The 25,783-nt window shown below is 36.2% G+C and overlaps 1 protein-coding gene across 1 annotated transcript; it reads right to left on the reverse strand.

Annotated features, from left to right (window-relative positions):
- Positions 1-1,362: 1,362 nt before the first annotated feature.
- On the reverse strand, positions 1,363-25,052 carry AMTN (amelotin; the record flags this gene model as incomplete). Its single annotated transcript, XM_082654008.1, has 8 exons — positions 1,363-1,430; positions 11,969-12,233; positions 14,871-14,897; positions 16,196-16,231; positions 19,698-19,787; positions 20,688-20,753; positions 21,725-21,811; positions 24,999-25,052. 8 exons carry the CDS (start codon positions 25,050-25,052, stop codon positions 1,363-1,365), a joined length of 693 nt encoding a protein of 230 aa, XP_082510134.1.
- Positions 25,053-25,783: the final 731 nt, after the last annotated feature.

A 25,783-nucleotide genomic window follows, 5' to 3' on the forward strand; every position in this document is an offset into this window, starting at 1 on the left:
CCTTTCTTCTCTACCAAATGCCTCGCCCTCCCCCTGTTGCCCTTGGTGGGCATGTCACAGTGATGGGGAGGGATGAAGGCTAACATACTAAATCATCTCACTGATACAAATTTTCAGGTAGGGAAAAGGAGGAAAAGAGGCTTCCAGTGATAGGAAGTTCCAACGTCATTTCTCACTCAGACAGATCAACAGAGATCATTAAAGATTTCTTACTGTACAAAAATCCCTTTAAAAATTTAGGGAATTAGGTTGTATAAATTATGGTTAATTGATAAAGTAGAACACAATTTAGACATTAAAATTGTTTAAGCAAAATAATGACAGGAGAAAATACTTATGGTATAGAGTTAAGTGGAAAAAGCATGTTACATAACAGTATATATTACTGCGGAATAAGCTCAACTCTGAAAAAAATACATAAAATATGCACAGAAAAACGTGACTAGAAAGTATTTATCAAAGGGTGAAGGTTAGTAACATATGAATGGTGGGATTTGAGTTACTAATTTTCTTTCTTATAATTTTCTGCATTAAAAAATTTTTCTATCTGCTTCTACTTTAAAAAGCAAAGTCGTGGGCTTCCCTGGTGGCGCAGTGGTTGAGAGTCCGCCTGCCGATGCAGGGGACATGGGTTTGTTCCCCGGTCTGGGAAGATCCCACATGCTGCGGAGCAGCTAGGCCCGTGAGCCATGGCCGTTGAACCTGTGCGTCTGGAGCCTGTGCTCCGCAACGGGAGAGGCCACAACAGTGGGAGGCCCACATACCACAAAAAAAAAAAAAAAAAAAAAAGCAGCAAAGTCGTAATAATCAGCTGGTGACTGGCTGAAAGTCTCATTATTTGATAAACTGCACCAGCTCCAAAAATAGTGGATATTTTTATAGTCTTGGTATAATAATGTGTTTTACTTTTTAAATGGAAACATGTATACATATTCAAAGTAAGCAGAATAACTTGTGTAATATTTTGGAGTCTAGCATACACATATACAAATATACTCACACACCCTCCATATCAGAGTCTTGTTCAGTTTTTCTTTATTCATGACAAAAGTGGACCATTAGCATTTAATTTTTGAGAATTCCAGAAGTATTGTATTTTTAATGAATAATCACTTCTTATTTGATATATGGTGACATGAGGCACCATGTGGGGTTGTTCCTAATTTAACAGAATCAGCAACCAAGCCTCAGTTGAGAACAGGGGTGAGTATCCACACTCCTAGTTTCAGGGGTGAGTATCCACACTCTTAGTTTCGGGGGTGAGTATCCACATCAGGTGTGGGGACTGGCCACTTCGTTGAGCATTATATACCTTTTGATTGTTCATAGATCTTCCCCCTGCCAGAGATACTGTGGAATGGGTTAGGAGTAAAGATCAGGAATGGAATCCTGGTTTTCAGTAACAATAAAGTCATTTGGACTGATTCTTCCTGCTCAAGACAAGTAAAAACTGAATGACACAAAAAAATTTAAAACCATCAAAGAGTTAATCAGATAGTGTAGATTACTAGGCTAAGATCCAGGAGGGGATGGAAATCTAGAGAGAAGAGTCCAGCATTTAGGGCTATTTTTGCGCTGATTCTAGTTGCCAATCTAGAAGAGTTTGTTTAATAGTCTGGCCAGCCTGAAGGGACAGCAGTCAGAGTCCAGGGCCCACCAAAGGTGAGAGCCCTGGACCTGCCATTGATTAGGGACCAGTAGGGGTGAAACAGAAGTGAGTCAGCTGCCCTTGAGGGACTGCTGCCTGTCCTTCTGTTATTTGGAGGGCCCAGAAAAATCTCAAACTCTAAAACTGGATTAGGATGATCCAGGTTGTTATTTCCCTGGGCTCCTGGCAGAAACAAACAAAAATACCCTCTGACACTAATTGTTTCTACAAAAATTTTTAGCAACAAAGTTCGACATATTATCAAAGATAACCTGATTCAATAGGAGGCAAGATCCTATGGGAAGAATGAGAGGAAAAACAGAAAATAGAAAGCAACGGATGGGGAATCAAGATAATTAGAATTATACCTTGCTTTGAAAAAACTAAGACTACATTCAAAGAGATAAAAGCAAGCCTTGAAATCTTTGACAGGCAACAGGAAACTATATAATATGGTGTAGCCGATTTCAAAAAGAGCCAAATATGAATTCTGGAACTGAAAATGTCAATAAACAAAATTAAGAGAACCAATGGAGGGGTTTAACAGCATGTTAGATACATTTGGATAAAGAACTCATGAATTCATAGGTCCAAAGGTTAGAATGTAGGGTGAAAGTAAACATCCTTAGCAATATATATTGACATCCAGGAGGTTGAATTCAAAATATTGAGGATGCTATCTGCAACATGAATCTGTCCACAACACCAGTGGAATTCACCTGGAATCGTAGTGGGAGGGCAGTGTGTTTATCTGCACAGAAAGTGCTCTCATGTGTGCTATCTTCCTTCTATGATTTCTAGTCTATGACTTCTCAATTATATTCTCAGTTACATAGGGACACAAATAAAATGTCAGGATTTTTGGGTCCTAAAAATATTTGATAGATTCTGTAAGGGACATAAGTACAATACTTGTTGAGATGTTCTTATATGTAATGTCTTCTTGCAGTTTAAAGGAAGTTTAATTCAAATTAGCTGTTCTTTTAAATTTTATTCTGAAGTGAATAATTGTTGCAATTATTTGTCCTACGTGTTGGTCTAAGATCTGTCATGACCCATTTCGTATTGGGTATATGGTAACCTGTTTTAGTTTAACAAATTTAAAGTTTTAACTATATTAATAATTAAAAGTTCAACTTGTGTTTGCTTAGTCCCCTTGAGTTTCTTGAATGTGGCTTCTTACATCTTAGATCTTATATCTTACATCTGCCAGTCAGGTCTGTCAATATTTTACCGGGAGGATAGACCTGTATTTTTATGGCCCTTTAGTGTGACTTCGTTTCCTGGCCTGCAGAGGCCTTCTTACCCAAGGGATACTTAGACAGTTGAAGGAGTTATAGAATTTGGTTTCCTTCTTTCCACACCACTCCCATGGTATTATAAGTCATCAATCACTTATATATGGGTACTTTGCTCATACACTCTCTGATTTTCCTTAAATGTTGTCCTTAATCACCCTTCCTCCTGAATACTTGAGTTCTTACTTGGATTTATGTATAGCTATCATATTTGAGACGTAATTTGTTTTTAGAAGTATCTTGTCCCACAAAAGGGACACTTGCTGCCTTTTCTTTGACTCTAGCTGGTTCATTACTTGTAGTTTTCTTTCTCAGGGCCACTAGGGGGTGATATTTTCTATCTCTTAGTCCTCATTTCTAGCAAACCATATCAATTTGCAAACACTGTGGGCTAATATTTTAAAATACTAACCAGTAATTTTTTGGGTATATTTTAAAAAATTAATAGACTTTAAAAAAATCAGTTTTAGGGCTTCCCTGGTGGCGCAGTGGTTGAGAGTCTGCCTGCCAATGCAGGGGACACGGGTTCGTGCCCTGGTCCGGGAAGATCCCACATGTCACAGAGTGACTGGGCCTGTGAGCCATGGCCGCTGAGCTTGCGTGTCCGGAGCCTGTGCTCTGCAACAGGAGAGACCACAACAGTGAGAGGCCCGTGTACTGCAAAAAAAAAAAAAAAAACCAGTTTTAGGTTTACAGAAAAATTGAGCAGAAAGTACAGAGAATTCCCTTTTATCCCCTTTTTGTCTCCTGCACAGTTAATCTTATTGTTAACAGCTTGCATTAGTGTGGTACGTTTGTCAAAATTGATGATCCAATAATGACACATTTTTATTAACTAAATCCCATAGTTTACATTAGGGTTCACTCTTTATGTTGTATATTATGTGGGTTTTACAAATGTGTAATTATGTGTACCTACCATCTCAGTATCATACACAGTAGTTTCATTGCCCTAAAAATCCTCTGTTTCACCTGTCCATCCCTCCCTTCTCCCAAAACTCTGGCAGCCACTGATCATTTTACTGTCTCCACAGTTTTGCCTTTTCCAAAATGTCATCCAGCTGGAATCATACAGTGTGTATCTAGCAGATTGGCTTCTTTTGCTTAGTAATATGCATTTAAGATTACTTTATGACTTTCTGTGGCTTGCTAGCAGAATAATATTCCACTGTATGTTGTACCACAGTTTGTTTATCCATTGAGCTATTGAAAGACATCTTGTTTGCTTCCAAGTTTGGCAATTATGACTAAAGTTGCTATAAACATTTTTATGCAGATTCTTGTGTGAACGTAAGTTTTCAACTCACTTGGGTAAATACTAAGGAGTGCAATCCTGGATTACGTGGCTAAGAGTATTTTAAGTTGCGTAAGAAACTGCCAAACTGTCTTCCAAAGTAGCTGTACCATTTTGCATTTCTACCAGCAATGGATGAGAGTTCCCGTTGCTCCACATCCTTATCTGCATTTGGTTTTACCAGTGTGTGAATTTTAACCTTTCTAATAGATATTCAGTTGTATCTCATTGTTTATGAATTTACAATTTCATGCTGACATATGATGTTGAGCATTGTTTTCCCATATTCCAAATAATTGCCATCTGTATGGGTTTTTTTTTTGGTGTCTGTTCAGATTTCTTGCCCATTCAAAAAATTGGGTTGCTTGTTTTCTTATTGTTGAATTTTATGAGTTCTTTGTATATTTTGGATACCAGTCCTTTATCAGATATATGTTTTGCTAAGATTTTCTCCCAGTCTATGGCTTTTAAAAAATTCTCTTACCCTATCTTTGGCAGAGCAGAAAAATTTAACTTTAACTTACCATTTTTTCTTTCATGGAGAGTACTTTTGATATTGTATCTAAAGAGTCATCTCCAAATCTAAGGTCACGTAGATATTCTTTCTGTATATTCTAGGGATCTTTATTTTTGCATTTTACATTTAGGTCTATGAGCCATTTTGAGTTAATTTTTGTGAAAGGTGAAAGGTCAATGTCTAGATTCTTTTCTTTCTCTTCATCTTACAATGATTTTATATTATTTTATGATCTGGTCTTTTCTCTAACACTATTGATTAAATTTGATTTTTATTTTTGGTAATTTAGAAAAGTTTCTTTCAACTTTATAACTTGTTATGCAAACCCATGTTCAAACTCCATCTCCACCAAATGCTAGTTCCTGAGTGACCTTGGAAATGTTACTTATACCAAGCTTTAGATTTTCCTGTTGTTAAAATAGGGGTGTTACTTTTAACCCTGTGGCTCTTCCATTATATTTAGACATGCACTATCCAGTATGGTAACCACTAGCCAAATGTGGCTATTAAGCACTTGAAATGTGGCTAGTAGTTTAAATTGAGATGCAAATTGAAACACACATCTAGTTCCAAAGATTTAGTAACCAAAAAAGAAAAAAAAGATAATTAATTAATTTATTTATTTTTGGCTGCATTGGGTCTTTGTTGCTGTACGTGGGCTTTCTCTAGTTGTGGCGAGTGGGGGCTACTCTTCATTGTGGTGCATGGGCTTCTCTTTGCTGTTGCTTCTCTTGTTGCAGAGCACAGGCTCTAGGCACGCAGACTTCAGTAGTTGTAGCATGTGGGCTCAATAGTTGTGGCACATGGGCTTAGTTCCTCCACAGCATGTGGGATCTTCCTGGACCAGGGCTCGAACCCATGTCCCTTACATTGGCAGGTTGATTCTTGACCTCTGCACCACCAGGGAAGCCCCAAGATCATAAATTGTTTGTATTATATGTATGTCCAGGGTATAATATTATATATATATATATGGTTAAATAAACTATATTATTAAAATTAACTTCACCTACTTCTTTTTACCTTTTCATGTGGCTACTAGAACATTTAAAATTACATATGTGATTCATGTTTTATTTCTATTGGACAGCATTTCTCTCTAGAGTTTGGTATCCATTACCTTACCAAGAGTAAGTTAGAGTTCTATTTTCCAAAAATATTTTGCACTTCTTACATAGAATGCTCTCAGTATATATTATTTCCCTTTGCTTTGTACTACAAGCAGAACTTGTCACCTAGAACATGGGAGGTGTTATTATGAAATTTTTGCTTTATAATAAGGACATAAATAGGATTATTGCAAAAATAACACAAAATACAGAGGAAGAAAGGACAAATACAACTGGGTAAAAGTGGTGAGGCAGAGACAGATTAATTATAAAGCCAATAAAGTTTAAGTTTAAGCTGCAGGGACTTTCACTCACACAGGCTCCTTCCAGGGCCCTGAGAGTATGTGTTTGTGGGGTCTTATATTTGTAGCTCTTGAAAATGTAAGATAATCACAACCAGTGAAGACATCTGTTTCTCTCCATGTTGACTTTTCTTTCATCATACTTTGTGTCAATGGCATTGGGGTTATCACAGGCATTTTTAAGATCTGCCTCAGAAAGGTTGAATTGGGGAGATATTGAATTTGGGTTTAGTGGGCTATATGTATGTGGCTTGTGAATAAGTTGCCACTTTAGAAATGGCTTCAGGAATAATACTCCTACCCCCTACTGTCTCCAAGTTTCAGTGTTGGGACACCAAAGTGAAAGGCGAAAGTTGGCCTTGCCACATGAACTTGTCTTTTGGTGCTTGGCAGCAGAAGTATGAGTAATGAAAGAGAAAAAAGGTCTGTAATGTTTGAAGCCAGAAACTAGTTTGTGTAAAATTCTACCAGACTGTAAAATTGGAAGCAGAGTTTTCAGTTTTCACTGATGCCTCCTTTAAAGGGAAGATCTTTTCTGCCAGGAATATATTTGATATTGCAGCACATGAAATTATACATTTACTATAGCTTTTTTCTTTTTTGGTGGGAATTGAATAAATTAGATTTTATCAGAGTTACTGTGTGTGTAGGGCACAGACTAGCAGTACAATAAGCAACGAGAATGTCTGTGTGTAAAGTCACACACATGTGGTAGATCACTATGCTATTTTCAATATATAACCAGGGAGAGGATTAAAAAATGTGAATGTAACATCGTTCAAAGTTATTCTCAAAATTTGGTGAGGATTCTTGGGGGTCCCTGAGATTCTCTTTTTTTTTTTTGCAAAGTTTGATAAAATTTTAGTGACTGCATATACTCCTGGAAACATGACCACACTCAAGATACAGATGTTTCCATCACCATAAAAACTTTACCCGAGCAACCGTTGTGTCGATCCTTCCACTGACCCTGGCCCCAGGTGGCCACTGATCTGTTTTCTGTCACTATAACTTCGCATTTTCTAAAATTCCATGTAAATGGACCTGAGATTCTTTTGATAGGTCAGTGAGATAAAACTATTTTCATAATAATATAAAGATTTCAATTTCCTTTGTCATTCTCATTCTATGAAGAATATACAGTAGAATTTTCCAGCAGCTACATATGTGATATTGTGACAGATGAAGATTGAATGCAGAAGCAGATAAGAGAATCCTAACATCTTCTATTAAGTCAGACATGAGAGTTCAAAGATAAAACCATTCTTCTCACTAAATTTTGTTAATTAAGTTGAGCATTCTCATCAAATTAAAAAAGTTATTTTTAATTTAAAAATGATGCTATTTGTATTGACATGCAGTTTATGTGTCATTGATATTTTAAAATGAATTAATAACTAAACATTTAATGTTTTGTAGTTTTAATTTCTACCATCAAAAATGTTTTCAGGGCTTCCCTGGTGGTGCAATTGTTGGGAGTCCGCCTGCCGATGCGGGGGATATGGGTTCTTGCCCCAGTCTGGGAAGATCCCACATGTCGTGGAGTGGCTGGGCCCGTGAGCCATGGCCGCTGAGCCTGCGCGTCCGGAGGCTGTGCTCTGCAACGGGAGAGGCCACAACAGTGCAAGGCCCACGTACCGCATTAAAACAAAAAATGTTTTCAATGATCAAATTCCTATTCCAGTAGGTCCTCATTTAGTTTCATTGAAAGCTAAGAATAAGAAACTACCTGAGTTGTAAAAGGCCATTAAAAGGACATTGTCATTCTCAACACCAGCACCAGTATTTGAAATTCTTTGTTTGTTTTGTGTCCTGGAGGTTTTCTATGACATAACACTTTTCCACAGTGAGATCAGTGACAGATGAGACATAGGTCTTTTTTCTGTAATGTGAGAAAAGAGTGACTATGAAAGTAGAGGAAGAAATGTAGTACATGTTCTCAGACAGATCTATCTTAGGAAAGTCCATATGTGGGATGTAAATGTGGAAACTGAGCCCTTAAATCCATCTGTTTGCCTTTAGCCTTGGGAAGTTTTCAGATTCCCCCAAGTGTAGCATACCCAGGAAGACACCTGATCTCGATGGTTTAGCTGGCAATTATATACCTACACTAATAATTAAAGTATATTGAGGAAGACCAGGGAGAAGATGTGGGGCTGGAAGGACAGGTAATTTTAATTGGTTTGAAGGATATTGAAAGTAAACAAAATGAATTTCTACAGTGGTTTGGAGTTTACAGAGCACTTGCATGTATTACCTGTTTTGATCATCTTGTTAAACTTGTGGGATATCTATAACAGGTTTTTGCCCCCATTTTACAGATAAGAAAAATGAGGCTCAGAGAGAATGTTTTTTGATAGAGGGTTACCTAGGAAATCTTTTGATTAGCACTTTTAATTAGTATCACATGACATTAATGGCAAAGTATTTTTTGAAAATTAAATCCTAATTTACTCTTATTTGGCTATAAAAATCTTAACAGTTCATAATATGTTATTCAGCTCTGCAAATTTGAAACACTGTGGCTAATAAATCTTTAACAACTAGTAAAATTTTAACCACCTGAAAAACATAACATGGAATATATTGTGTGGGTATATATTTAGGTTTTTTCCATACTGATGGGGCTGACTCAAATATAATGAGGAATGTTATTAAACCTATTCATATCTTTCCTATGTAGGACCTCTACTGTAGTTTATAGTAATCCCTCCAACTCCCTCCCACTCTGAATGAACTGCAGTGGTCTGGGTTATAAATTTAAATCAGATTAAATTCTACCTTTTAGGTGTGCAGAGCAAGAGTCTCAACTTTAGTGGATACTTTAAAATTTTTTATTTTATTTATTTTTTTAAATTGAAGTATAATTAATTTACAATGTTGTGTTAGTTTCATGTGTATAAAAGTGATTCAGTTATATATATATATGTGTGTATATATACATTCTTTTTCAGATTCTTTTCCATTATAGGTTATTACAAGATATTGAGTATAGTTCCCTGTGCTATATTGTAGGTCCTTGTTGTTTATTTTACATACAGTAGTGTGTATATATTAATTCCACACTCTTAATTTATCTACCCCCCCATTACCCCCTTTGTTAACCATAAGTTTGTATTCTATGTCTGTGAGTCTATTTCTGTTTTGTAAATAAGTTCATTTGTATCATTTTTTAAGATTCCACATATAGATGATATCATATGATATTTGTCTTTCTCTGACTTACTTCACTTCATATGATAATCTCTAGGTCCATCCATGTTGCTGCAAGTAGCATTATTTCATTCTTTTTTATGGCTGAGTAGTAGTCCATTGTATATATATACCACATCTTCTTTATCCATTCATCTGTTGATGTACATTTGGGTTGTTTCCATGTCTTGGCTATTGTAAATATTGCTGCAATGAATGTTGGGCTACATGTATCTTTTCAGATTATGGTTTTCTCTGGATATATGCCCAGGAGTGGGATTGCTGTATCATATGGTAGTTCTATTTTTAGAATTTTAAGGAATCTCCATACTGTTCTCTATAGTGGTTATACCAATTCACCTCCCACCAACAGTGTAGGAGGGCTCCCTTTTCTTCACACCCTGTCCAGCGTTTATTGTTTGTAGACTTTTTGATGATGGCCATTCTGACCTGTGTGAGGTGACACATCATTATAGTTTTGATTTGCATTTCTCTAATAATTAACAATGTTGAGCATCTTTTCATGTGCTTTTTGGCCACCTGCATATCTTCTTTGGACAACTGTCTATTTAGATCTTTTGCCCATTTTTTTGATTGGGTTGTTTGTTTTTTTGATATAGAGCTGTGTGAGCTGTTTGAATATTTTGGAGATTAACTCCTTGTGGGTTGCTTCATTTGCAAATATTTTCTCTCATTCTGTGGGTTTTCTTTTCGTTTTGTTTATGGTTTCCTTTGTACAAAAGTTTTTAAGTTTAATTAGGTCTCATTTGTTTATTTTTGTTTTTATTTTCATTATTCTAGGAGGTGGATCCAAAAACATATTGCTGAAATTTATGTCAAAGAGTGTTCTGCCTATGTTTTCCTCTAAGAGTTTTATAGTATCCAGTCTTACATTTAGGTCTTTAATCCATCCATTTTGTGTTTATTTTTGTATATAGTGTTAGAGAATGTTCTAATTTCATTCTTTTACATGTAGCTGTCCAGTTTTCCCAGCACCACTTATTGAAGGACTTGTCTTTCTCCATTGTATATTCTTGTCTCTTTTGTCATAGATTAATTGACCATAGGTTCATGGGTTGATTTCTGGGCTTTCTATCCTGTTCCATTGATCTGTATGTCTGTTTTTGTGCCAGTACCATGCTGTTTTGATTACTGTAGCTTTGTAGTATAGTCTGAAGTCAGGGAACATGATTCCTCGAGCTCTTTAGCAGGTATTTTATCAATTTCATTTCTTACTCAGGCATACCAAATTAGCGATTAAATGCCATAATCACTAGCTCTGCGTATAAGCAACTTGAGGACAGACAATATGAATTATAATTCTTGACTTCCACTGCATATTTTAGATGCATATGTAATTTGCTTTTAATTTGAATATTAAAAATTAAATTTGTGGCTCTTATGGGATAGAGTGGGTCATAAGGTAGTTGTGAGGAAATTAGAACTCTTCTTACACAGCTGGATGTCCACTCTCATGACTGCAGCATTGTCTGCTTCCAAAGAAAGTCTAGACCAAGAGTACCATCTAAGTATCCTGAAGTAATGGAGTTTCTGAAATTGTCCAACTTTCTTTCACCCGCAAAGAAGAAAAAGAGTCAGTTTCAAAATACATTTTAATATACATATCTTCTGGGTCTAAGGTGACATAATGTTATATTTTAAAGATAAATTTATCCATTTAATTAGTATTCTTTTTCAAAAGTTAGTATTCCCCAGGAAGTGTATATCTTCTGAAATTTCAAGAAAAAATTTTTTAGGTAAACTAAGAATTAATTTCTTCTGATACACTCCAGTATGTCTCAGTCTATTCCATAATATGATCAATGAAAATGATTCTTATGTATCAACACATTTGAGGTGGCTTAGTTGAAAAAATTTGAGACAGCTTACTAAATTCCTGGAAGAAAAAAAGACACTTTTTAAATGTAGGTAAAGGCATATTGAATTCAAACATGTTTTACTTGAGATCAAAATTTCTTTTTTTGGAGCAAGAGTATCAATAGCAAATCATTCTTTTGTCCATTTGGATATTTGGAACATGTGGGTCTGGACATCCTCACAGATTAAATGATTATCTCTGTCTGTTAGTACTAGAAGAGCTGATTTTTGCAACATTTCTTAAGTCCCATCTGAGGGAAGTGGCACATGGGTTCATGCATTGCACTAATTCTAGTCTATTGCTAGTGGCAGCTTGCAACCTTCTGAAGCCTCAGAACCTTCCTTATGTTAGGAAGGTTCTGAGGCTCATCCATGCTTAGTGAGTGGAAAAGAGTATCTTGATTGATTAACTGTGTCCTGTGTGTGTTTGAAGGGTGCGAGGGGGATGGGAAATGGAGAACACTGTCTGTTTCCAAATATTTCCAGCTCCGACCTAACATGGAAAGTAAATTATGCCAGCAATTAAATGTCTTCTTTCTGGATAGATCCAATAGGGTTGGTAGCCCAGTAAAAATACTCCCTCACATTGCTGGAATCAAATGTGAGTGAGTAAGGGGGCTCCCTGATATTACTGGGATCTGTATTTGTCAAGGCAAGACAAAGAACTCCTCTCTCACTCTGCAGATGACTTTCACGGCCCTGGGGCACTTTCCTGGCTTGGAGAACTTACCTTTTGGTGATCCTGTGGTGGTTTCCTCAGTGGTGTGTATGCCCCTTTGGATGCCTACAGGGGTGGTCTCTGCAAAGTCATCATCTGTGCCACTGGTAGTTGGGAAGGGGCCCTCTGAGTTTCCCCGGATGGCAGGATTTGCTCCTGCTTGTCCTGCAGGAAGGATTCCATTCTGGACATCTGGAGTAGCCTGACTGGTGGGCAGGATGGTTCCGGGAAACAAGGGATGGAAGATAAATCCTGTTAAGATTTGGGGGGTCGCTGGCTGGAATGAGAGAAGGAAATAGAAAACAAAGTCAAAAGAACACATTTAAAAGGTGGTCAACCAGCTTTTTCTTCCTTGAGGGCAGCAAGTTTTGGTAGGATTTACAGATGGAGAGGGTAGAGTCAGAAAAAACAGTAAAGATCGAGCGTTCCTCAGAGGAAATGCCTCCCTCTCCCAAGCCAAGCCTGATGCTGTTTTCATTACTGGGATTCCTTGCTGTGCTCCATTTTCCTCAGAAAGGGAAAGCCAGAATCAAGCCAGTCACAGGAAGAGGAATAATGCATCATTTGTTCATATCAGGTGTATCTGGAGGTAGAACTAAGGGAGAAAATCCATACAATTACAGGGGGCTGCATTTCTGTTGTTGACATAAAGCATCATCTCTCCTTTGCCCATATTTCTTTTTAGAGTAATTTAAGAGACTAAAAGTTAATGGAAAAATTAGTTCAAGTAGATTAATCAATTCTTATCTCATGGTTTTCACCCCTTCAAGTTTCTTTTGATGTATTTTTCAAAGGCATTGGAATATTCAGTCAGAAACGTTTCTTTTGACAATTCAGCCACTGGTGTATTCCTTGAGGTTACTCAGTGGGTCTTCTCTCTTTTGGGCAGTCAGTGATTTGCCCACTGGTAATGAATGTTGTTGCTACTTACACTTGTTGTTGTTGTTTTCCCCCTGGGAATAAATTACTGTGAAAAGTTCTTCCTAAGAAGTAATAATTTGAAATCAGCTGGTTTTGGAGAGAGTTCAGGCAAGAACCAGTTCTCTGGGACCTCTCAGTTCTGACAGCATTCTCACAGAATCAAAAGCATTGAGAATTCAAAATTAAGATACAGGTCCGTTTCTTTGAGTGTGGATCTCAATTGTTAGTTTGCATAAGCACCATCTGGAAGGCAGAAATACACATTTTTAACCAGCTCTCCAAGTTGTCCTGGTTTGATGGTCCAGGACTGATGTTTGGAAAACACTGTCTTAGATTTATGAGGTATTGGAACCAGAATTAGACTTATGCTGAGTGAGAGATAGGAGTAGAGTACAGAAAATTTCAAATTGGGAGTTGGGACTTTCATACATTTGAAATAAAGAAAGTGACTTCCCTGGTGGCTCAGTGGTTAAGAACCTGTCTGCCAATGCAGGGGACACAGGTTCAAGCTCTGGTCCAGGAAGATCCCACATGCTGCGGAGAAACTAAGCCCATACACCACAACTACTGAGCTTGCTCTCTAGAGTCCTCAAGCCACAACTACTGAGCCCACGTGCCACAACTACTGAAGCCCGTGTGCTTAGAGTCCATGCGCTGCAACAACAGAAGCCACCACAATGAGAAGCCCACGCATCGCAATGAAGAGTAGCCTCCACTCGCCATAACTAGAGAAAGCCTGTGCAGCAACGAAGACCCAATGCAGCTAAATAAATAAATAAATAAATAAATAAAATAAAGGTGAGTGGTGCCCATCATTAAAAAATAAGGCAAAAATAATAGACTATAAATTACCAGTGCACTATATATACTAAGGGTAAATATTTGTTCATAAAACATGTGTGTGTGTGTGTTAGTTACATAAAAAATATAGCTATTACTGTGAGTTTCACCAAGAAAAGAAAAAAAAAGAAAAAGAAAACCATTTTTCTATCCACTAGTATAGTGGATAGAAAAATGGTTTTCAATCTGGATTTACTTTTATTTTTTTGACCTTCGGACCTAATTTGCTTAAGCTTTCCGAGTCTCAGTTTCTTTTTATATAAAGTTGGTATCTCTACTCTACTTTGTAATCTGGTGAGGATTAAAGGCAACACATGTAAAAAAATCTCTATTTTGTAATCTGGTGAGGATTAAAGGCAACACATGTAAAAGAATCTACTAAGGTGCCTGTTTTATAGAATCGGGTCAATAACTGGTTGATATGGGTATTCATGTATCAGTGTTGGCAAAACATCCCTGTTACTTGATTTTATTTATGGACAGTCTAGGCAAATCCCTACCTTTTTAATAATAGAGGTTTAAAAACTGTCTTCCCAGATATTGCCTCAACTCTTTACTTCAGTGTCATGTTTAGATACCATATTAATTCAAATAATTTTTCTCTGAAAATGACTTATGCGGAAATGCATAGAAATGCCTAGTAATGGTACTATGAGTTTTATTTAGGGTCAGCCCTCTAGTTATTCATATGTATAGAGAAGAGTTCATTCATCGCCATAAGATGCTAGAAAAATAATAAATTTTTCTATAAACATTAAACATCTAAGTCAAAAAATTAATCCTTCCTGCGCTAAATATCAATATGTATATTATTCTAAATCTGCATGCATTTCAGTAACTTACAATCCTACATTTTAATCAATACAAAGTTTAAACTATGAATTGGCTTTCTGGATAGAACTGAATCTGACATCAATATGTGGAAAACAAAAGCTAAGTCAAATTAATGGGGACAAGTAGCTGGAGAAGGATGATGAAATCCCCAGCTAGACAAAAGCTAAACTAATGTGAGGACCTATAAAAGTGTTCAGTTTATGATAGTATGCACCAGATTTAGGAGTTGTGGTCAAAAGTGGCTATATGACGATAGAAAACAGCATTGTGGTAGCAGTGAAAGGAATTTGAAATACTAGTAATTAATTTTTCTTTTTACCAATTCCTCTGAGCTTAGGATAGCACCCTAAAAAGAAAATAACACAAGTTATTAGACAGATTTTTAATATATTTGAGGCAAGGTTGAATATATTTGAGGCAATATATATATTATATATATTATAATAACTTAAAAACTTAAAATAGTTATAAATATTATAAAGAGATATGTGTTTATTTTCAACAATAATTTAAACTGCCTTTGTGATTTGTATCACAAAACTCAAGTTAGCACATGACATTGAACTACTAACGTTTATTATTTGAGTGATGGGAGGTCTTCTGCATTACAGAAGTTACATGTTTTCTATAATTAGGTAATAGATACACATGAGGGGAGACTTGGAAGATGCAGAAAGCAATAAAAAAAATCCCATCATGCAGAATGTGATATTTTTTCTTGCAGATGTTTTTCAAACATTTCTTTTTTACATACTAGAAGTCATGTAATTTTTACAACGTGTCTTACCTTTTCTGTTAATACTACACAGCAATCATTTAACCACATTACCAACAAATTTTAATAAATATAATTTTGAATGGTCACAAAGTATTTGATTTTATGTTGTACAGTTTACGTAATAATTTTCCTTTTGTTTAAATGTAGGTTGCACCTAATATTCTTCTCTACCATAAAATTATTTTGATGAATTTATTTGTAAATAAACCTTAGCTGTATTTCAGATTATTTCCTTGGAATGTGTTCCCATATGTGGAATTAAGAGTTAATATGAATTTTATACTTGATTCTGCTTTTAGAAGTAATAGCTGCCATCTGATGTTCATATTTGATCTTGGGTCTTGGTAATTTTATCAGTGATCTCAAGAATTACCTTTCACAAAGGAAAATAGAGAGAGAGGAAAGTGTGTCATTTTTAGGGAAAAGATATATAGTTAATAAATAAATTTGAGATAAAAATCCCCCAAATCATTAATTATTAGATCAGCCCATTAATTTAATATTTTCTTAACAGTGTGGTTTAAAGGATTGACTGGTTGCTTCATCTGTGACATTTACTAACTGTGTGATTGTAAATAACTAACTAACTGTAAGTATTGCCAGTTACTCATCTTTACATTAGAAATAAAAGTATTGTCTATAAAAGGTCATTTTGAAAATTAGATGAGATAGTACATATTAAATAAAAAGTACTAGAACAGTGCCTGGCACATAGTAAGTGCTCAATAATTATTCTTGTTATTATCAGTGTCCATACAGTGCAAAGTAAATAGGAAACTTGGCAACTATCTGGTGAATTGAGATAGGATGAAATATTTCACACTAAGATGATTTAAAATAAAAATCATTTTACAAAATAATCCTACCTGGGCTCCAAGGTGTGCTACAATAACTGGTAACACCTGAAAAAAGAGTGAGAGACATAGGAAAAAATATACTAAAAGGTAAGTTCTGGTAGTGATATAAATATTGAGACTTTTAAAAAGCATACAATATTTACTGAATAGATATTTGTTTAATGTATCATCTATGATCATATATATGGACTCACAGAGCAGGACGGGAATTGGAACTCATCCAGTTTGTAAAAAGATTAGACCCAGAGATTTAGAAACCAGTCCAAAGCAGCACATGTAAAAGGTAGAAGTTAGTAAATTGGATGAATAAAAAATAACTTTGATTTCAAGCTATCCCAAACCTAAAATTATTCCAAGCAATCATGTTGATAAAATCCATGTGTTTCTTTTATATGACATCTCAGAAGATACATTAAAACATGTAATGGATATTTTAAAATATCACGATTTCTTGAAGCATGTGTACTTAGTCTCATAATTGTTGCCTGGATATTTTGATATTAAAATAGAACACTGGAAGGAAATTTTGGTTGATATTGTTCAACAACGCTCATCCTAACAGAGTTCTTAGAGCTAAGTGAGAAATACCACACTGGTCACTGATAACTGCGTACATGTTATGGATTTGTAGTTGGAAAGATCTGGGTGAGGTGTTGGTGTGCTCTAGCACTCTAAGAACTAACCATGGGGTCTGTCAGAAAGAACTAGGGTTTTAAGGTTTATTTTTATTTCTATAGAAACTCATAGAGTGTCACAAAAGTTATCAAAATGGGACTTTTAATATTCCAGACCTAAAAGATTTGAAAGTCTTATAAAAAGACTCTTAACTTTATTATTTCTCAAGAAGTTTGTACAGTAACACCCATAATGCCAAAAGGTAAAAAGTACACACATTTAAGAAAAAGCCTTACTCTCTGTCAGATCCCTGGCTACTGACCAAAAGCAACTCATCTTCAGGGTGGCAATGGAAAAGTGGATTGAAGGGAAGGGACACAGGATTTGGGAGAAAACAAAATTGAATTTTCTTCTTTAAAGGCAAATTGGAAGGAAAAGAAAGATACAAAAGGAAACCACAAATGTCTAAGTAAAAAATGTATTGTAAGAATTAAGTAATGTAGCACCAACGTAACAAGGAGAAAAAGTGTTAGTTTTCGACAGAGATATTGTTTGAAATAATAATAGCTAACACGTATTGAATGAGTACCATGTATAGGCACTGTTCTAAATGTTTTATGTAGATTTACTCATTTAATCCTAACAGCTCTAGTGGTAGATTCTAATTAATCTCTATTCTATATGATGAAGAAAGGGAGTCACAGAGGATTAAGTAACTTGGCCACATAGGCAGTAAGTGGAGAGCTGGGATTTGACCAGAAGTTTTGGCATTCTAGAGTTCACTCTTAGCCACTCTGGCCTGCCTTAGATAAATGAACGCTGTGGGCAGCTGCCCAGGTTTCTGGCAGGGATGTAAGGTCCTCTACATAGGGAGAGACAGGGTCGGAGGGACTGGGGCTGCGCAGGAGAAGGCATGTGTGGGGACCCTTGGTGGTGGCATAGCCTAGAGACATCGAAGAATCCCCACAGAGAACGAGGATTGATTTATATTATTGCATGTTGGGGAGTGTGGAATGTCGAACCGTCTCTACTGAATCTTTAGTAACATCTACAGTGCCCACATATGCCTTTGACTCCGGTGGATATATTCTTTGGTGGATATGAAGATGTACTAAGCCTGACTTCCAGGTTAGAGCAGGCCAGCAATTGAAACTGAACCTGGGCAATTGGCAGATGGATTACACCAGGGGCATGTAGTAAAGAGATTCTCATTTTATTTGCTACTCTCTCTAGTCTTTTTCTGAGGATGACTTTTATTATTAAGATATAAATAAGCAGCAGATACTTTGAGTGAAGGCTCTAATATATCTGTAAGGAATAAGTAATGACTGATAGACAGGTATACACATCAATATTAAAAAAAGAAATGTAAAAATTAGTTATATTACATATTTTTACAAATATGAATAAATGAAGCAGTATAGTTTCTTGTGTTGTTATTTTGGACAAAAGGCACAGAAAAAAGTATTAGTTGCATATGATATAGAATTAAATTGAGCAGCTTAAAATAATTTTGTAAATTAAACTCAGTTTTGATTATAATTACTAATTAATATAAGCTTGCTACTATAAGTTGGACGTGTCCATAGTGGTAGGAAGATGGTCAGGGTATAGTCATGCTTCATTATTTGGGAATGTGTATTAAAATTCTTACAGTTTTGAATATCTTTGGACCCACAAATTCTATTCCTAAGAACTGGTCTTAAAGAAATAATCACTGAAGTGGTCAAAGACTTAGTCAAAGGATGTTCACTGTAGAATTGTTTATAGCAGCAAAAATTTTGGAAAAAAACCCAATGTTTTCAATATGATGGAATACTAGCAATCATTTAAAACAATGTTATAAGTGATTCACAATGTTATAAGTGAGTATTCAAAATATAGGAAAGACTATTCAAAATGTATTAAGTGAAAAAATTAGATTATAGAACATCAGCTATAGTAAGAACATATTGTCTTTAAAAAGTGTACTTATATGCATAGAAAAAGAGTGGAAGGACATAACCTAGAATGTTGACAGTGTTTAATTCTGGCTGGTAGGCTTATGGGTAAATTTTATTTTTTCTTTTTCCTTATCTGTGTTTTCTAAATTCTCTATAGTTAACATATACTATGTATGTAATAATCAAGAAAGCTTCTACAAAAAATTAGACCATTACGTGGGAATGATAGGGGCTGAGGTCATGTGTTAGGGAGAATTAGTTAACAGTAACCAATTTAGTCATAAAGGGATCATTATATATTTCTTTAGAGTAATTTAACTATTTAGAGAAGTTCCAAGAAGACAAAATTTGGACTTTGCAGTTAAAATGCAAACACTTTGGAAAGAGGTGATGTCCTAAGTATGTCATTTATATCTTCATGTGAGGGTTTTTTGGGAGGTTTTCCTGAAAGCAAATAACGATGGCAGGAGAGAAGGAACAAGAGAACCCTTGGGGACTCGAGAGGAGTCATGAAAAAAGCACACAAAAAGGATGAGATTAGATTTGCTGGAAATAGACTTTATCCATCTCTTATTTTTTCTTTGGAATGATTTTGGTCACCCAGAAGGTCTTCAACAGAAACAGAGCAAGCTGGAGAAGAATCCTGATACCTCTCAATCCCCCCGTTTATTCTTTACTTCTCGATCTTCCCCAACTCTTCATATTTCCTGTTACCTATTACAAATGTATTCTAGAGAGGTTATGGGGCAGCATGCTATTTTCTTGGTGTGTTCTCATGGGATTTCAGCAAGAACCAAATTGCCAAAGACTGCTTTAAATTTAGTAGGACATCCCTCTGCAAATTATCAGGGTAGAACTTTAAAGAACCTTGAAAATATTCTTTCTTCCCCTTTAGGCTTTCACCTGAGGGAAAATGCTCCCCATTGTTAAACTTAGTAGGTCTTTGAACTCACTTGTGGTTGCAGCTGCTGCTGTACCTTCAATCCCCCCAGGGTCAGTGGGAGGGTCTGGGTACCAGGTGCCATCCCTGCAGCAGGATTTAGCTGTAGGGCAACGAGGAAGATTTTCATTGTGTTGTTTCAGTTCAAACATCCAGGACCCGAATTCATATTTAATAAATGTAAAAGGGAGGATTAGCTATGCAAATATATAGTATACTACACTGCATTTGGAATTAGATATAGAAATGAAGTGCAAAGACTTGTTTAATCTACTAGTACAACAATCAAGTCCAGGACTAATTTTCTCATATTAAGTTTTTCTTTGGCATTTAACCCATTCTCCTGAGGATTACTTAAGTGATTCTATATTTGCCTTCCCTTTTTGGCTGCAACAGCAAGGGTTCCTGGAATTTTTCTGATGACTTTCTTATGAAGGACTGAGTTCCTTCATAGGTATCCCCATGAAAATTGTGAGGCTCAGAATAAAATATCTAGTCTGAATATGGTCTAGTACTATATTTAAATCAGACCAGTGGAAAAAATCCATTTTAAGCAGGAAAGAAACATTATCTTATCCCCCAAACAGATTAAACTATACAGATAGTCTATGAAAAGAATGTAGATATTTCTACCCCTTCTTGTTTGCTCTTGTTTTTGGGGCAATGAGAGCAGTCATAGTGTTTGTGTGGGTATGTGGATGTTGTATGGGCCATGAGGAAGATGTGTCAGAGGAATGGGGAGGGGAGCTCGGAGAGGAGGTGAGAAGAACTAAAGAAGTAAAGACTTAAGAATTAGATTAATTCCTTTAGAGATTCTCTTGCTAAGAAAATTTTCTAATGATGTATTGAATAGCATTGAACTCTCTTTGACTTTCCTCTGTCACTACAATGAATATGTGTGCATGTGTACATCTATGGATACACACACACACACATACCCTCCACATTAGGTATTATTTTTATTTAACAATGGATATTAAAATGATAAAAAAAGAGTACTTACCAGTTGCAGGTCTGACCCCAGTGTGAGCATCTGTGTCAATGGAATTAGACTTAAAGAAGGGAAGACCTGCAGGGCATTGAAATTGATGTGTGAGACAAGAGGTTGTCTGGTTTTACAGTGCTGTCAGTGGAGGATATCCTCAAGTAACCTATACTCCAGTCACAGGTGGATTTACCACGAAGGTAAAGCTTCAGGGCCTCTCACTAACATTGCCCCCTTCCGTGGCCCTAGGAGGCACACTAGCGATGTGTCAAGTTTAAGGTATTTATCAGCTTAAAAATATGTAATTTACTCTTATTTCTTATCTAATTATAAATTATTCACGTTAGTAACTAATTTTACATATCTAACTTTGTATTATTTTTCAAAGAAGGTCCCCAGAGTTTCTAGTTCCTTAAGGAGGGAGGTCAGCTACTGACATGAGTATTGTATAATGTCCATAGACCAAAAAGAGAACTTTAGACTGGTATTATTGTACTATTTCACAAAGTCTAGACATAGGTAAGGAGAGGTCCTTTTGAACAGAGCAAGGGTGGGAAGAAGGGGGTGTGTAGCCAGGAGACCATGCAGTTTTCATATGTATTTAAATATGTTTCAAAGATTTTACAGTAACACATCAGCTCATCAGCAACAATGAAATTTAAGAAAACCACGAGGAAATCTGCAATTATTTTTATAGATTACTTCTTAATCCCTGCTAGTTCCGGCAAATGCCATACATGATTAAGTCACAGTACTTCAAGGGCATAGATGACCAAGCTGTTTCAATAGGTGTAGCTATTGCTTTTCAGAGTTTACTAGATTTGGTTGCTAAACCAAATTATTATTCAGACAAAAGGAAAAAGAATGAAGATGTGTTGCTTTTCTTGCTCAAAGTTTTGAAAACAAGTATTTTCTTGTTTTTATTTTCCCCCAAATAAAGCTTTTCACTCTGTTGCTCAGTCATGAGACTTTGGCTGAATCTTGATTTTAAATCCACTAGTCTTAACATGTTTCCTTTGCTGGTCTGTAAATGTTCCCCATTGTAGGACTCTTACCTGATTTGGCTGTTGTTGGTTTAGCAGTGTTGCCTGACCTGGAACCAGCTTTGTTGGAGGAACTACCAAAGCAGGGTTGAGCTGCATCTGTGATAACAAATTTTTGCAGAAACAGGGTTGTGTTTGAGGTTTTGCATCCATTTATTTCCAGGAGGTAACAAGTTGACCCAAATGCAAAAACATCTGTCTTTAGCCTCTGTGGGTTTTGGAGCAATTTTAACTCCGTGGAACATTTTGTGCATGACAGGAGATGGAATTGTGGAGCAGAAAAGTGCCAGACCAGGAGGGGTGCTCTGGGGAGGGACAGAGGGTGAGATAGGGCACATGGATTTCTGGAGGTAGGTCCTAGGTTCCCATTTCTTTTCTGAAAGTGCTTTCCTCATTTTCCAGGACATGAAATATATAGTCCACACCTTAGCTCTATACACATTTGCTTTTTCCCAAAGCTTGAAGGTAAGCTGCCATGATTTCTACTGCATTTTCACAAAGCTTCCTAATTTTACCTCGTGCCTGAAAAGTCACTTCCTGTAATGGAAATTCTGTCCCCTTCCTGGCCAGGGTATTTTCCTAGTGTATTGAGAATAACTGAATTTTAGGGGTAAAAATCTCCTTGAATCCATATGATCTAGTTGTATTGTTTTATAGAAGAGGGAAGTGAGAAGCAGTGTCAGCTGCCAAGGTGATATTTTGAGTTGCAGAGCCTGTACTAGGATCCCTGTAAGTGCTTTTAGTCCTTGAAGAAATGAATCCTTCTATTTGTTTTTCTTTGTATTCCATCTGCATTCAGGTGGAAGCTCTCTGGCCAGGTTGACTCTGGTTGGCATTTGCTCCTGGCTGCATCCCCAAGGGCAGTGTGCTGTGGGCCCCCCAGCACTGCATTAACCCTTGGATCACTTGGATATATCCTGGAGCTACTAATGACTCTTGATTTCACTTCGGTCTTTTTTCTCAGTTGTAAGAGGTAAGATTGGTACTATCTGTCCTTAGGGGTCCCTTTAAGCCTTAAGATTATGTAAGTATAAATTCTGCAAATGTGTTTTCATCCACTACAATCCACTGTCAGCATGGCAGTCAGAGGGATCCTTTTAAAACAACAGTCTGGTGTGTTTACGTCTTTGTTCAATCCGTGGCTTGACTTCTTTTTCAGCCAGGGACAATACAATGGCCTAAAATGCCCTCAGGCCCTGGGCCCCCAGTGCCTCTCTGACCTTCCATTCTACCTGATTTTCTCTTGTTCACTCTCCTACTGTTATTTAGGCTACTTGCTGTCTCTGGGACACTCAAGTCTGCTTCTTGCCTCAGAGCCTCATCTCCACCTGTTCCCTCTGTCTGGAATGCTTTTTCCCCCATCGTTGGCTCACTTTATCACCAGCTTCATGTTGTTGCTCGAGCTCACCTTCTTTTTGAGGCCTAGCCTGACTATTCTTCTGAGTATGCAACCTGTCGCATCTCCAGTATGTACCCTAGTCCAAAACTTTTGATTTACTGAAAACAATTGCTAGGCTGCTTTAAGTGTTCGATTCATTTTATATACCTTTATGATAATTCAATAAATTCATGTACAAATCATTTTTAAAAACCTTGTCTATGTGTCCTGAGTTTTATTTAATAAATACCAATACTATACCTAATAGACATTTTAATGTTACTTCCCACATTCTCTGCACCACTGTTTCTAACTGCGCTCCCAATCTGCATTAACCTGCACAGCACTCCTCAATCTGCTTTGAATGATAGCTGTGCTCCAGGAAAGTTTTATTTGTCTTGGGTCTTTACAAATTTTATAGTAATTTAAATTCACTAGAGACACCTTATTTAGAAGAACCTTTTGACAAACTTCTTCGGTGAAGCGCAAAATCCATGTTTTACAAAGAATTTAACTTCCTAATTTACCTTGTTTAAACATCACATTTTTGTAGACAACTTCTTTAAAGGACACATGTATATTTGTTTTTGTTTTTGTTTTTGCGGTACATGGGCCTCTCACTGTTGTGACCTCTCCCGTTGCGGAGCACAGGCTCCGGATGTGCAGGCTCAGCGGCCATGGCTCACAGGCCTAGCCGCTCCGCGGCATATGGGATCTTCCTGGACTGGGGCACGAACCCGTGTCCCCTGCATCGACGGGGGACTCTCAACGACTGCACCACCAGGGAAGCCCGACAAATGTATATTTGCAATGAAATAAGAAGGAGGTTGGTTATTCATGTTTTGTTCCATCCCCTTCCCCCAAGATCACCCTGTTCAGGTCCTTCATAGAACTAATCATGGTTATAATTTATAATTTAACATTAAAAATATTTTTTAGTATCTATAGCCCTTGTAAACACCATGAAGGATCATGCCTTTTTTTCTTACCATTGTATCTTCAGCAACTAGCACAATATATGGTATACAGAGAGTTTTCAGTAAATATTTGCTGATTGTATGGATGAGTAAGGAAGTGTTAAGTGAGCTTGAGGCCTAACTGAGAATTATTTCTTTTTGTTCTGCTAATTCATAGTAAATATTTAAAAATTTTTTCTTATTGTCCACACTGAAGCATCTCAAACAAAGGGAAATTCACTTAGAGACCCAAACCACCCATATTATGTCTATAAAATATTGAAGGACAGTTGGAATACACGTTTGAATACTAGTGCTCTTTTTTGTTCAAAAAACTGTTATATATGAACAGGTTTTGTGATGAAATGTTCTAAGTAAAAAATATTGACTGCTTTCTAATATTCCCTTACTATTGCATGATTTGGTAGACATTTTACAGTTTATACAATCTAGATGTTTCATGCTTCCAATTAGAAAAATCAGAATGTTTTAGTTTACATCTTTGGTCATGACAAAATAATTAGTTGGCAAGAAAATCTTAACTTCTTTTTGGAAGTAGAATCATTATCCACTTTGAGCAGACATAATCTAAAACATTCTTTTTTCTCTTAATTTCTACCCTATTTCTCTGCCAAAAATAATCAAAATTAATTTATTATTCAAAATAAATCAAATAATCAATAATTTATTATTCAAAAATAAATCAAAATAATAATAAAAATTAATTTATTATAAAATTAATCCACTCAATCCACGATAGATTGGATGTATTTTAACAATGTAAGTACATTGAAATATGCAGTAACACTTCATTAGTTTATCATCTTTCAACTTTGAAAATAAAAACAGGAAACTAAAGGAATGGGTCACGAAGCAGTTTTAGCAGAGGGCAAGGAGAGAGAGAGATGCAGCTCAGGCTGGTTGGTTCATAAAATATACATTTTTCACTTACTGGTAATGATAGAGTTGATCCTAGAAGACAAAACAGGAGAATCGTAGCCTTCATGTTCAAATTACTACCTGAAACAACAAAATAGTGTTATTCTTTCACTCTATTTTTTTCTTTTTGAGACAAGGTGGTACTTGAAAAAAAAGAATGCTCTATTTGAAACATAGTCATTTCTGTTACCTTTTTCTTCACTAGGCAAAATGTACAGGTGAGACAATATGCAAAGTCCAGTTGATTTCTCTAGTTTCTATGATGAAAAATTTTACCCTTTCATGAGCTGTGAGTTTGTAGTAGGAATTTAAACTTGACTCCAGGAGGCTGGCAACTGAGGGACCAATGAGGACTTAGCTGTTTGTGAAATCATTTGGTTTCTTTCATTTCCCAACACTTCATTAGGTGAGTTATTAGCGGCAGACATCATGTTACCCAATGTCTACCATTTGAATAGAGGGTATTTCAGGAAGATATACTTTGTGTAATTAAAAAAAGTGCAGACAATGAAAAATTACAATCCTTCTTCACCTCCATCTCCTTCCCAAATGGCTTCCCAGACATCCCTAGTTTATCATGTATACATAATAAATCAAACATCAAAATATAACTGTGTATGTTAAAAAATAAGACCTATTATGTTTATTGCTCTGAAATTTACTTTTTTACTTAACAAATAATGGATGACCATATATGTCAGTACAGATTTTATTTCATGTATTTAATGACTACATTGTATTACATTTCCTTTTGATGGAAATTTAATCCATTCCCATTTTAATTTGTAATTATAAAAG

Source organism: Grampus griseus (assembly GCF_964374135.1).
Source record: "Grampus griseus genome assembly, chromosome: 4".
NCBI lineage: Eukaryota > Metazoa > Chordata > Mammalia > Artiodactyla > Delphinidae > Grampus > Grampus griseus.